This window comes from Taudactylus pleione, unplaced genomic scaffold (assembly GCF_031769625.1).
Source record: "Taudactylus pleione unplaced genomic scaffold, aTauple2 ptg000524l, whole genome shotgun sequence".
In the NCBI taxonomy this organism is placed as follows: domain Eukaryota; kingdom Metazoa; phylum Chordata; class Amphibia; order Anura; family Myobatrachidae; genus Taudactylus; species Taudactylus pleione.
The window spans coordinates 5,399,736-5,413,952 of NW_028284926.1; the positions used below are offsets into that span (position 1 = coordinate 5,399,736).

Consider the following 14,217-nt stretch of genomic DNA (forward strand, 5'->3'; position numbering starts at 1 on the left):
GAGTTTTTACTGCAGGACAAACTCGGTCCTTTTCGAACATTTAAAGGTCCGAGTTTGTCCCAGAGCTCGGCAAAGTAATAGCCTGCGAACTTGTGAGTTTCAGGCTATTGCATTAAGCGTGTCTGTTCGAGTATTCCCCTCTGTAAACTCAGACCTTTAAATGCGAGTAGCATACGTAAGCCTTCGCAGATCTGTGAGATCCGTGAAGGCTTGTTTGTGTAAAAAAGAATAGTAACAGTAAATCTATAAAAAAAAAAAAATTACTGCTCTGTTAAGCCTGCCCTGGTTGTTTAAATATAGGGGGGGAAAAGAGTAGGGTCCCTCTGTATTTTATGAACCAGCACAAGGCCCTGTTTAGCCGGTCCTGGTTGTGGAAATACAGGGGACAAAATGAGTAGGGGTCCCCTGTGTTTTTATATAACCAGCACTGGACTCTTTGTAGCGGGGGTGTAATGCCACAGCTAGGGGAACCCTTTAAGTGCCCCCCCCCCCCCCCCCGGCCAAAGTATTTCTCCTGATGGCTAGTCAGCCCAGGCCGGGGATCCCTGGGGCGGTGATGTGCGAATACGATGAATTTGAAGGTAAAAAGTTGCACGAAAAGACGCTCAGCGCTACCGAGTCAAATGGATCTCTTGCGTTATGTGTAGCACGACTTGTAGCACATGAAGGATATATATACGTGGATACATCTGTATCTGATGGGAATGAAAGAACTGTCCAATGATTGTATATGTGTGTACGCAGCTTAACTCTGATACACTTGATAAGATGATCTTTCTCAGAGTTTAATTTCTATATGTTAATACAATATAACACAACACACACACACGTATATATATATATACACTCTATACAACTGTTTTCAAGCAATAGAGCAATGATATATCTGAACATTTTATTTCAAATAGTATACTATGTGCCAAGATCACATCAAACCAGGAGCTCTGATGAAATTGTCACTTTACAGAACACAGATAATAATGGAAGAGTGAAACCTTCTAAGTTTGTATTTTATTGCTTGAACCTCATTATTTATGTGATGGTAAATATGCTCATTTTAGCTTTATTAGATAAGTGCATGACCCTCATATCTGTTGTGGCAGAATTGAAAGGGCTTTTAGGGGTAAATTTACTAAAGTGAGAGTTTTTAGAAGTGGAGATGTTACCCATAGCAACCAATCAGATTCTAGCTATTATCTAGGGCAGCACAGACAGTGTAATGGTTAGCGTCACTGCCTCACAGCACTGAGGTCGTGGGTTCAATTCCCACCATGGCCCCTAACTGTGTGGAGTTTGTATATTCTCCCTGTGCTTGTGTGGGTTTCCTCCCACACTCCAAAAAATATACTGGTAGGTTAAATGGCTCCCAATACAAATTGACCCTAGTGTGTATGTGTGTGTGCATGTGATAGGGAACATAGGGCCTGATTCAGAATCAGGGCAGGCGCTTGTTTTTTTAGTTGCGGCCTCTTGGCTGCTCGCATAGCTGTGGGCAGCTTATGCGAGCGGCCAGGTGATGGTCACGATGGTCAAGACCATCGCGATCATCGGGCTTGCGACTAGACCCTTGCGGTAGTGTCTCGTTGCCGCAAGCCCCAGTGGACTTCCTGCTCTAATAGAGCAGGAAGTCCATCTACTGACATCACGAGTGATGTCAGTAGGGCCGCCCACAAACGGCAGGAACGCCTCCATTTGCCCAGCCACCCCCCTGCCCCGCCTTCCAAACAGGGTGAGCTGTCGACAGCCGCCCCTTTTGGATGCGAGCGCCAGAGCGAGTGCTTTTTGCGCTCGCTCCGGGGCTCGCGCACGCCACGCGTGCTCACTGCCTAACAATCGACCCGCTTGCGAGCGGGCTGAATCAGGCCCATAGATTGTAAGCTCCACTGGGGCAGGGACTGATGTGAATGACCAACTATTCCCTGTAAAGCGCTGCGGAATATGTGTGTGCTATATAAATAACTGGTAATAAATAATGCTATGGGCAACATCTCCACTTCTAAAAACTCTCACTTTAGTAAATATACCCCTTATGCTGCGTACACACGGTACGATTAAACAGGACGATATGAACAATAACTATATCGTTATCGTTCATATCGTCCTGTTTCTGGCCCCATCAAACAATCAAAGAATGGTCGATGTGCGGGCACGAATGGTCGATATAGAAATCGACCATCGCCCGTGTTTGCAGGCCGACATAGTCAATATCGACCATGTTAGCCTGTTTACTATAGGGACCCGCTCGTTATAGTAGTTGGGGGGGTTGCTGCATGTGCTGGATGTAGGACGATCGTCTGTTCGTTGTCTGTACGGAGCTTTAGATGGGGAACCTCAGGCCCGGGGGCCGTATAAGGCCCTCGGAATCATTTGGTGTGGCCTTCTGAGCTTTTTTCTGCTAGCCTCATCTAGCTAGCAGGGGGCCTAGAATGGCCAGAATCTATGCAGCAGTACTGCCTGGGGGGTCCTTAGGAGGCTTCAGACGGTCACACCGCTACCCTTACAGCTCCCCATTGCATCCTTAGGATACTCCAGGCATTGCTGTAATCACTGGCAATTGTGGCCCCGTCCCCGTGTGACATCACGCGGAAGGGGCGTGGCCTGCTCCGGGTCCGCGAATAATGTTATATATATCAAAATGGCCCTTACAGAAAAAAGGTTCCCCACCCCTTTTATAGAGAGATGATAATGCAGGTTTGTTTTGCAATAGAGGGCAAGTGCACACTGGCCGTTGCGCAGAACATGGGGCGCTAAGTGGGGCTGTATGGCATCTCTCTAGGAATGATGTATGAGGACATATCTGTAGGGTTAGGGGTAACGGATACTCGGAAACGGTCTGTACTGTAGAAAGTGCGGCGCGTTACAGAGAAGATTTGTCATTCGCTCCAGTCCCTGTGGAGCTTACACTCTATGGGCCTGGTTCAGAGACGGACACTCTGAAAGAGTCTCGCTCTGAATCAGGGCGGTTTTTTTTCGGAGCGGCCTCCTGGCTGCTCGCATAGCTGTGGGTGACCACACACAGCTATTGAGAGCGGCCAGGATGATGGTCGCGATGGTCGCATGGGAACGCCTCCGTTTGTGAAGCCACCCCCCCCCCCCGCCACGCCAACAAAATGGGGCGAGCTCTCGATCAACATCGACAGCCGCCCCTTTGGCAGTGAGCCACGGAGCGAGTGCTTTTTGCGCTCGCTCCGGGGCTCGCGCAGCGCAGTGCGCACTGGTCCACCATTGACCCGCTTGCGAGCGGGTCTGAATCAGGCCCCATGTTCACCTATCACATACATTTACACGCTAAGGTTAAGCTAGTCACTCAGATAGGCCAGCGGAGATCATCTGAGGTCATCATCTCAACGCTATTACCAACATGTCTGACAATTATTCTATAGATCTTAATTTTATTATCTGCTAAGGCAGGGCTTGACAAATTTTTCTAAAACCTAGGATGAAAGTGTAGGAGACAGACCCCCCCTTCCCCCAGGGCAGCATTACTGAGCACCTACGCCCCAGGCAACCAACCCCCATGGCCACACCACTAACGAGGTACCCCAAGTAAACCACCCTCCCACAGACACATTATTGAGCAGCTAACCCGCCTCTCCAGGCAGCCAACCCCCAGAAAGACCACCCCTCCGCAGCCAGAAAATCCCGCGCAAGCAAAGCCACCGTCGGCAGTGGGCGAACTAGAGAGTGGTGGGCCCAGATGCAAGAATATGCTTTGGGCACCCCTATGCAGTGCCCCCAGTAGTGGTCCCCCCTCTGCAGTGCCCCCAGTAATAGTCCCCACTATGCATTGTCCTTAGTAGCACCCTCTTATAAAGTGTCATAGTAACACCCCACCCTTATACAGTGCCCCAGTAGCTGCCACCCCCCCTATGCAGTGCCCCCAGTAGTGGTCCCCCTATGTAGTGCCCCTTTAATCAGTGCCCCCAGAAGTGATCCCCCCTATGCATTGCCCCTAGTAGTGCTCAGCCCCTTGTAGTGCCCCCAGTAGAAGCCCCCCCTTGTAGTGCCCCAGTAGTAGTCCCCCCAGTAGTAATCCCCCCCTGTAGTGCCCCCAGTAGTAGTCCCCCCCTTGTTGTGCCCCCAGTAGTAATCCCCCTTTTAGTGCCCCCAGTAGTGCTCTCGCCATTTTAGTGCCCCCAGTAGTGCTCTCGCCCTTGTCGTGCCCCAGTAGTGCTCTCGCCCTTGTCGTGCCCCCAGTAGTGCTCTCCCCCTTGTAGTGCCCCCAGTAGTGCTCTCCCCCTTTTAGTGCCCCCAGTAGTGCTCTCCCCCTTTTAGTACCCCCAGTAGTGCTCTCCCCTTTTTAGTGCCCCCAGTAGTAGTCCCCCCCCTTGTTGTGTCCCCAGTAGTAATCCCCCTTTTAGTGTCCCCAGTAGTGCTCTCCCCCTTTTAGTGTTCCTAGTAGTGCTCTCCCCCTTGTAGTGTCCCCAGTAGTAGTCCCCCCCCCTTGTTGTGCCCCCAGTAGTAATCCCCTTTTTAGTGTCCCCAGTAGTGCTCTACCCCTTGTAGTGCCCCCAGTAGTGCTCTCCCCCTTGTAGTGCCCCCAGTAGTGCTCTCCCCCTTGTAGTGCCCCCAGTAGAGCTCTCCCCCTTTTAGTGCCCCCAGTAGTGCTCTCCCCCTTTTAGTACCCCCAGTAGTGCTCTCCCCTGTTTAGTGTCCCCAGTAGTAGTCACCCCCCTTTTAGTGCCCCCAGTAGTGCTCTACCCCTTTTAGTGCCCCCAGTAGTGTTCTCCCCCTTGTAGTGCCCCCAGTAAAAGTGCACCCAGTAGAAGTCCCCCCTTGTAGTGCCCCCAGTAGTAGTCCCCCCCTTGTAGTGCCCCCAGTAGTAGTCTCCCCCCCTTGTAGTGCCCCCAGTAGTAGTCCCCCCCTTGTTGTGCCCCCAGTAGTAATCCCCCTTTTAGTGCCCCCAGTAGTGCTCTCCCCATTTTAGTGCCCCTAGTAGTGCTCTCCCCCTTGTAGTGCCCCCAGTAGTAGTCCCCCCCCTTGTTGTGCCCTCAGTAGTAATCCCCCTTTTAGTGCCCCCAGTAGTGCTCTCCCCATTTTAGTGCTCTCCCCCTTGTACTGCCCCCAGTAGTGCTCTTCCCCTTGTAGTGCCCCCAGTAGTGCTCTTCCCCTTGTAGTGCCCCCAGTAGTGCTCTCCCCCTTTTAGTGCCCCCAGTAGTGCTCTCCCCCTTTTAGTGCCCCCAGTAGTGCTCTCCCCCTTTTAGTGCCCCCAGTAGTGCTCTCCCCCTTTTAGTGCCCCCAGTAGTGCACACCCCCTTGTAGTGCCCCCAGTAGAAGTCCCCCCTTGTAGTACCCCCAGTAGAAGTCCCCCCCTTGTTGTGCCCCCAGTAGTAATCCCCCTTTTAGTGTCCCTAGAAGTGCTCTCTCCCTTTTAGTGTCCCTAGTAGTGCTCTCCCCCTTGTAGTGCCCCCAGTAGTAGTCCCCCCCTTGTTGTGCCCCCAGTAGTAATCCCCCTTTTAGTGACCCCTGTAGTGCTCTCCCCCTTTCAGTGTCCCCAGTAGTGCTCTCCCTCTTTTAGTGCCCCCAGTAGTGCTCTCCCCCTTTTAGTGCCCCCAGTAGTGCTCTCCCCCTTTTAGTGCCCCCAGTAGTGCTCTCCCCCTTTTAGTGCCCCCAATAGTGCACACCCCCTTGTAGTGCCCCCAGTAGAAGTCCCCCCTTGTAGTACCCCCAGTAGAAGTCCCCCCCTTGTTGTGCCCCCAGTAGTAATCCCCCTTTTAGTGACCCCAGTAGTGCTCTCCCCCTTTCAGTGTCCCCAGTAGTACTCTCCCCCTTGTAGTGCCCCCAGTAGTGCTCTCCCCCTTGTAGTGCCCCCAGTAGTGCTCTACCCCTTTTAGTGCCCCCAGTAGTGCTCTCCCCCTTGAAGTGCCCCCAGTAGTGCTCTTCCCCTTGTAGTGCCCCCAGTAGTGCTCTTCCCCTTGTAGTGCCCCCAGTAGTGCTCTCCCCCTTTTAGTGCCCCCAGTAGTGCTCTCCCCCTTTTAGTGCCCCCAGTAGTGCTCTCCCCCTTTTAGTGCCCCCAGTAGTAGTCACCCCCCTTGTTGTGCCCCCAGTAGTGCTGTCCCCCTTTTAGTGCCCCCAGTAGTGCTCTCCCCCTTTTAGTGCCCCCAGTAGTGCTCTCCCCCTTTTAGTGCCCCCAGTAGTGCACACCCCCTTGTAGTGCCCCCAGTAGTAGTCCCCCCTTGTAGTACCCCCAGTAGAAGTCCCCCCCTTGTTGTGCCCCCAGTAGTAATCCCCCTTTTAGTGTCCCTAGTAGTGCTCTCTCCCTTTTAGTGTCCCTAGTAGTGCTCTCCCCCTTGTAGTGCCCCCAGTAGTAGTCCCCCCCTTGTTGTGCCCCCAGTAGTAATCCCCCTTTTAGTGACCCCAGTAGTGCTCTCCCTCTTTTAGTGCCCCCAGTAGTGCTCTCCCTCTTTTAGTGCCCCAAGTAGTGCTCTCCCCCTTTTAGTGCCCCCAGTAGTGCTCTCCCCCTTTTAGTGCCCCCAGTAGTGCTCTCCCCCTTTTAGTGCCCCCAATAGGGCACACCCCCTTGTAGTGCCCCCAGTAGAAGTCCCCCCTTGTAGTACCCCCAGTAGAAGTCCCCCCCTTGTTGTGCCCCCAGAAGTAATCCCCCTTTTAGTGTCCCTAGTAGTGCTCTCTCCCTTTTAGTGTCCCTTGTAGTGCTCTCCCCCTTGTAGTGCCCCCAGAAGTGCTCTCCCCCTTGTAGTGCCCCCAGTAGTGCTCTACCCCTTTTAGTGCCCCCAGTAGTGCTCTCCCCCTTGAAGTGCCCCCAGTAGTGCTCTTCCCCTTGTAGTGCCCCCAGTAGTGCTCTCCCCCTTTTAGTGCCCCCAGTAGTGCTCTCCCCCTTTTAGTGCCCCCAGTAGTAGTCACCCCCCTTGTTGTGCCCCCAGTAGTGCTCTCCCCCTTTTAGTGCCCCCAGTAGTGCTCTCCCCCTTTTAGTGCCCCCAGTAGTGCTCTCCCCCTTTTAGTGCCCCCAGTAGTGCTCTCCCCTTTTAGTGTCCCTAGTAGTGCTCTCCCCCTTTTAGTGTCCCTAGTAGTGCTCTCTCCCTTTTAGTGTCCCTAGTAGTGCTCTCCCCCTTGTAGTGCCCCCAGTAGTAGTCCCCCCCTTTTTGTGCCCCCAGTAGTAATCCCCCTTTTAGTGACCCCAGTAGTGCTCTCCCCCTTTCAGTGTCCCCAGTAGTGCTCTCCCTCTTTTAGTGCCCCCAGTAGTGCTCTCCCCCTTTTAGTGCCCCCAGTAGTGCTATCCCCCTTTTAGTGCCCCCAATAGTGCACACCCCCTTGTAGTGCCCCCAGTAGAAGTCCCCCCTTGTAGTACCCCCAGTAGAAGTCCCCCCCTTGTTGTGCCCCCAGTAGTGCTCTCCCCCTTTTAGTGCCCCCAATAGTGCACACCCCCTTGTAGTGCCCCCAGTAGAAGTCCCCCCTTGTAGTACCCCCAGTAGAAGTCCCCCCCTTGTTGTGCCCCCAGTAGTGCTCTCCCCCTTTTAGTGCCCCCAGTAGTGCTCTCCCCCTTTTAGTACCCCCAGTAGTGCTCTCCCCCTTTTAGTGCCCCCAGTAGTAGTCTCCCCCTTGTTGTGCCCCCAGTAGTGCTCTCCCCCTTTTAGTGCCCCCAGTAGTGCTCTCCCCCTTTTAGTGCCCCCAGTTGTGCTCTCCCCCTTGCAGTGCCCCCAGTAGAAGTCCCCCCTTGCAGTGCCCCCAGTAGAAGTCCCCCCTTGCAGTGCCCCCAGTAGTAGTCCCCCCTTGCAGTGCCCCCAGTAGTAGTCCCCCCTTGCAGTGCCCCCAGTAGTAGTCCCCCCTTGTAGTGCCCCCAGTAGTAGTCCCCCCTTGTAGTGCCCCCAGTAGAAGTGCCCCCAGTAGAAGTCCCCCCTTGTAGTGCCCCCAGTAGAAGTCCCCCCTTGTAGTGCCCCCAGTAGAAGTCCCCCCTTGTAGTACCCCCAGTAGACGTCCCCCTTGTAGTACCCCCAGTAGACGTCCCCCCTTGTAGTACCCCCAGTAGACGTCCCCCCTTGTAGTGCCCCCAGTAGAAGTCCCCCCTTGTAGTGCCCCAGTAGTAGTCCCCCCAGTAGTAGTCCCCCCCTTGTTGTGCCCCCAGTAGTGCTCTCCCAATTTTAGTGCCCCCAGTAGTGCTCTCCCAATTTTAGTGCCCCTAGTAGTGCTCTCCCCCTTGTAGTGCCCCCAGTAGTAGTCCCCCCCTTGTTGTGCCCCCAGTAGTAATCCCCCTTTTAGTGTCCCCAGTAGTGCTCTCCCCCTTTCAGTGTCCCCAGTAGTGCTCTCCCCCTTTCAGTGTCCCCAGTAGTGCTCTCCCCCTTGTAGTGCCCCCAGTAGTGCTCTCCCCCTTGTAGTGCCCCCAGTAGTGCTCTACCCCTTTTAGTGCCATCAGTAGTGCTCTCCCCCTTTTAGTGCCCCCAGTAGTGCTCTCCCCCTTGTAGTGCCCCCAGTAGAAGTCCCCCCTTGTAGTGCCCCCAATAGAAGTCCCCCATTGTAGTGCCCCCAGTAGTAGTCCCCCCATTGTAGTGCCCCAGTAGTAGTCCCCCCCTTGTGCCCCCAGTAGTAGTCCCCTCCTTGTTGTGCCCCCAGTAGACAGTCCCCCCTTGTAGTGCCCCCAGTAGTAGTCCCCCCCTTGTAGTGCCCCAGTAATAGTCCCCCCAGTAGTAGTCCCCCCCTTGTAGTGCCCTCAGTAGTAGTCCCCCCCTTGTTGTGCCCCCAGTAGTAATCCCCCTTTTAGTGCCCCCAGTAGTGCTCTCCCCATTTTAGTTCCCCTAGTAGTGCTCTCCCCCTTGTAGTGCCCCCAGTAGTAATCCCCCTTTTAGTGTCCCCAGTAGTGCTCTCCCCCTTGTAGTGCCCCCAGTAGTGCTCTCCCCCTTGTAGTGCCCCCAGTAGTGCTCTCCCCCTTTTAGTGTCCCCAGTAATGCTCTCCCCCTTTTAGTGCCCCCAGTAGTGCTCTCCCCCTTTTAGTGCCCCCAGTAGTGCTCTCCCCCTTTTAGTGCCCCCAGTAGTGCTCTCCCCCTTTTAGTGCCCCCAGTAGTGCTCTCCCCCTTTTAGTGCCCCCAGTAGTGCTCTCCCCCTTTTAGTGCCCCCAGTAGTGCTCTACCCCTTTTAGTGCCCCCAGTAGTGCTCTACCCCTTTTAGTGCCCCCAGTAGTAGTCACCCCCCTTGTAGTGCCCCGAGTAGTGCTCTCCCCCTTGTAGTGCCCCCAGTAGTGCTCTCCCCCTTTTAGTGCCCCCAGTAGTAGTCACCCCCCTTGTTGTGCCCCCAGTAGTGCTCTCCCCCTTTTAGTGCCCCCAGTAGTGCCACACATAATAAAAAAAAAAAAAAAACACTTACCCGAATCCCCGCGCCTGCCGCTGCCATCCGCTCCTCCATTCGTCCTCCCGGGCCGGACTGCTCTGCATAATGGGAAAGACGCCATGACGTCTCTCCCATTACCCACTGCAGGAGCCGGAAGATGGAGCGGCTCCTGCAGTGGGCGCAGCGGCAGTCAGTGAGAGTCCAACAGACTCTCATTGGCTGCCACTCAAAACAAACACACAGCTGCCTGCGGCTGTGTGTTTGTCAGTCACTGTGTAGCGGTGCAGTCTGTGTCACAGAGACAAAGACGGCACGGGGGGCACATGGCACCCTGCCCCCCGGCCCAGCCCGCCACTGACTACAGGGCCCGGGGGTTGCTGAAAATCTGGTCGCCAGGCAACCAAATCTGGTCGCCAGGTTTTTGTCGAGCCCTGTGCTAAGGGGCTTATTCTGCGATATCTGCTCAGTTCTGCTGCTACGGCCAGCTTTAGTTGAGCCTCGGTCAGTTTTACGAGCAGATCTTGCACTTTTTCACGGTGCGTGTAGGATAAGCGTCCTGTGCGTGTATAGATGGAATCGTGGGCTATTCAGAGGTGAGCGTAAGCAGAGATCCATCTGATTTCAGGCTGGTCTCTTGCGCCAAGGATAAGGCTGGTGCAAATACAGATGGATAGGGGTGGTGTTTACAGCTCTAACGCAGACGAGGATCCCCCCCCCCGCCATATGTCAGAGCGCACAATGCGGACGACTTGCGTGTGACTGTGAATTAGCCCCTCAGTCTCCAGGCTGCTGCGTGTGCATGAAGTGAGCCCCAGGTTGTAGTAACGACTCCCGTTCCCTGTTACAGATATTGCTGAAGCTGAAGAGCATCGCGCTGGACGCAGAGAGCGAATTGGAACGACAGGATGAAGCCCTGGACGAGATCAATTCCTCAGCTGACAGAGCCGTTCTCAAGATCAACAAACAGACCCGCAGGATGAGGAAACTGCTATAGAACTACAACGTGTGGGGAGGGGGGGGGGGGATATGTCGCTCGGCCCCCTCATGGCAGGGCGTTATTTATGTTTACATTCAGTGACAATTGGTCGTCACCGTTTACAGATAACATTCATGGTAACTCCATGCTAGGACATTTCCTGTACTTTATATTGTATATACAATAAGTCCTGTAGATAAAGAGAAATAAATGACTGTATAGATTTTGGCTGTAAGTGCTCATAATACAAAATTCAGGTGCAAGTGTCTGTGTGATACATGAAATGACCATCCCGAATATGTGATTTACTGTATATCTGTTTACATATATTGTGGTGATAGTGTACAAGATGTAGTATTGATCATACTGAATTAATGGATCTGTATTCCACAATTCAGTCCAAGTTCTGCATTGTATTCCTAATTTATGCAACCGTAGACTCTCTCTCTCCCCCTCTCTACCTCTCCCTCTCTCTCCCTCCCTCTCTCCCTCCCTCTCTCTCCCTCTCTCTGCCCCTCTCTCCCCCTCTCCTTCTCCCCCTCTCCTTCTCCCCCTCTCCCTCTCCCCCTCTCCTTCTCCCTCTCTCTCCCTCTCTCTCTCCCTCCCTCTCTCCCTCCCTCTCTCCCTCCCTCTCTACCTCTCCCTCTCTCTCTCTCTCTCTCTCTCCCTCCCTCCCCTCTCTTCCCCCCCTCTCTTCCCCCCCTCTCTTCCCCCCCTCTCTTCCCCCCCTCTCTTCCCCCCCTCTCTTCCCCCCCCTCTCTTCCCCCCCCTCTCTTCCCCCCCCTCTCTCCCCCCCCCTCTCTTCCCCCCCCTCTCTTCCCCCCCCTCTCTTTCCCCCCCTCTCTTCCCCCCCCCCTCTCCCCCTCTCTCTCCCTCCCCTCCCCCCGGCCACCTACAGCACACATGCATGTGAGTGTTCAGATTGCCTTCTATTCACACTATTAGGCTTACCTTACTATCCCTTTATACATAGGCTTACCTTACTATCCCTTTATACATAGGCTTACCTTACTATCCCTTTATACATAGGCTTACCTTACTATCCCTTTATACATAGGCTTACCTTACTATCCCTTTATACATAGGCTTACCTTACTATCCCTTTATACATAGGCTTACCTTACTATCCCTTTATACATAGGCTTACCTTACTATCCCTTTATACATAGGCTTACCTTACTATCCCTTTATACATAGGCTTACCTTACTATCCGTTTAAACCCGGGACACTCATGAATTACACAGACTCTGTGGCTGGCTGACTTCACCTGGGATTAATCAGCCACAGAACCTGTGTAATTCATTAGTGTCCCGGTTTAAAGGGATAGTACGGTAAGCCTAAAGCTGGCCACACACTAGACCAACTTTCATCCAACTAGTTGATTGGTTGGAATGAAAATCTGGTAACGTATGGGAGTAACTGATGATCAGCAATTTGCTCCTAAATGCCAGAAAACAGATGACAATGGTCGGTCAGACAAGTTTGTTAAATGTTTGATCTAAACAATTTGTTCTAACAACAGTTTTTGTCCATTTTCCGGAGTTTGGGAGCAAATTGCTGATTGTCATTTGCTTTCATACCTTACCAGATTTTCATTCCAACCAATCAACTAGTTGGCTGGTTGGATGTAAGTTGGTTTAGTGTGTGGCCAGCTTTAGTATAAAGGGATAGTATGGTAAGGCTATGTATAAAGGGATAGTATGGTAAGGCTATGTATAAAGGGATAGTACGGTAAGGCTATGTATAAAGGGATAGTACGGTAAGGCTATGTATAAAGGGATAGTACGGTAAGGCTAGGTATAAAGGGATAGTACGGTAAGGCTAGGTATAAAGGGATAGTACGGTAAGGCTAGGTATAAAGGGATAGTACGGTAAGGCTAGGTATAAAGGGATAGTACGGTAAGGCTAGGTATAAAGGGATAGTACGGTAAGGCTAGGTATAAAGGGATAGTACGGTAAGGCTAGGTATAAAGGGATAGTACGGTAAGGCTAGGTATAAAGGGATAGTACGGTAAGGCTAGGTATAAAGGGATAGTACGGTAAGCTTAGGTATAAAGGGATAGTACGGTAAGCCTAAATTAATTGACGCATGTCACCTGAAATTTCCGGGAGGCAAGATATGCTTATGTGCCCAGTACAGTGCAGGAAAAATGGACTTAACTTGACAAATCATTTTATTATCAGAGTTGGGTGAATTAAAGAAATTGTACGAGGTCCCCTCTTACCTACAGCTATAATTTATAGTAGCACTCTGTATAGTACAGCTGCATCCTGACTAATAATGTAACAATCAGTGCTCACTGTTACTTAAATAAGCCAATCCTTTTTGTTAATGCTACTTTTATATTATATAGCACTTATTTTTGCCTTTTGTTGATTCCATTCAGCAATCTGCTGTGGACTAATAATTTAAATAAATACATAAAATATTTATCATTAGAATTAGATTCCGCATATAGTAAAGTTGAATTTAGCTTTTTAAATTTTTATTATTATTATTAACATGGGCGACAAACATCCCAAAAGGCCAACTGAGAAGAATCAGACAAGATTGTTAGTTAGATTAATCTTTGGTAGCATCAACTGGGCTGATAGTCTACAATAAGAATTAATCCATGTTACTCGTGGTGTAAGCAGAGTTTCCTCTAGACGCTGCCAGGCTCATCCCAAAGGTAAAAATCTGGCAGTGTAGAACTTATTAAACCCGCACATAGAGGCCAGAATTAGAAATGATGTCATGCAGGGCACCATTACGTCTCATTGGCATGCATTCCATATTAAATACCCAGGCACCTATATCGCTGTTACCCTCCTCTTTAGTTCTTATTCTCCACTCAGGCTTCCGTTCATCCGCACCGACCTGGAGGCAGAAACCTTTTTTGTGACAGCGATTTGGTACTTTGGCACAGCAAGAGATCCCGGTGTAAGAAAGACATATTATATAGGTGCAAACACCAAAGTGGCTGCAACTGATTAATCTTCTGGTTTATTACCAGGCAGTCATCCTGGTCACATATTGGCATATGATAGAGGAATATTACAGCCGGTGTTCCGTATTTGTTGGATAGAGAAATATTACAGCCGGTGTTCCGTATTTGTTGAATAGAGGAATATTACAGCCGTCGTTCTGTATTTGTTGGAGAGAGGAATATTACAGCCGCCGTTCTGTTTTTGTTGGATGGAGGAATATTACAGCTGGTGTTCCGTGTTTGTTGGATAGAGGTATATTACAGCCGGTGTTCCGAATTTGTTGGAGAGAGGAATATTATAGTCGGTGTTCCGTATTTATTGGATCTAGGAATATTACAGCTGGTGTTCCGTGTTTGTTGGATAGAGGAATATTACAGCCGGTGTTCCGTATTTGTTGGATAGAGGAATATTACAGCCGGTGTTCCGTATTTGTTGGATAGAGAAATATTACAGCCGGTGTTCCGTATTTGTTGAATAGAGGAATATTACAGCCGTCGTTCTGTATTTGTTGGAGAGAGGAATATTACAGCCGCCGTTCTGTTTTTGTTGGATAGAGGAATATTACAGCTGGTGTTCCGTGTTTGTTGGATAGAGGAATATTACAGCCGGTGTTCCGAATTTGTTGGAGAGAGGAATATTATAGCCGGTGTTCCGTATTTATTGGATCTAGGAATATTACAGCTGGTGTTCCGTGTTTGTTGGATAGAGGAATATTACAGCCGGTGTTCCGTATTTGTTGGATAGAGGAATATTACAGCCGCCCTTCCGTATTTGTTGGATAGAGGAATATTACAGCCAGTGTTCCGTATTTGTTGGATAGAGGAATATTACAGCCGTCGTTCTGTATTTGTTGGAGAGAGGAATATTACAGCCGCCGTTCTGTTTTTGTTGGATAGAGGAATATTACAGCCGGTGTTCCGTATTTGTTGGATAGAGGAATATTACATCCGGTGTTCCGTATTTGTTGGATAGAGAAATATTACAGCCGGTGTTC

At 51.2% G+C, this 14,217-nt stretch overlaps 1 protein-coding gene across 1 annotated transcript in view; it reads left to right on the top strand.

The window, feature by feature from the left end:
• Nucleotides 1-11,027, top strand: part of SNAP47 (synaptosome associated protein 47) — a 116,435-nt gene extending 105,408 nt beyond the window's left edge. The window contains 1 exon segment of the mRNA XM_088450800.1: nt 10,124-11,027. Within this exon segment, the coding sequence (XP_088306926.1) occupies nt 10,124-10,270 (147 nt within the window). The 3' untranslated portion in view covers nt 10,271-11,027.
• Nucleotides 11,028-14,217: the final 3,190 nt, after the last annotated feature.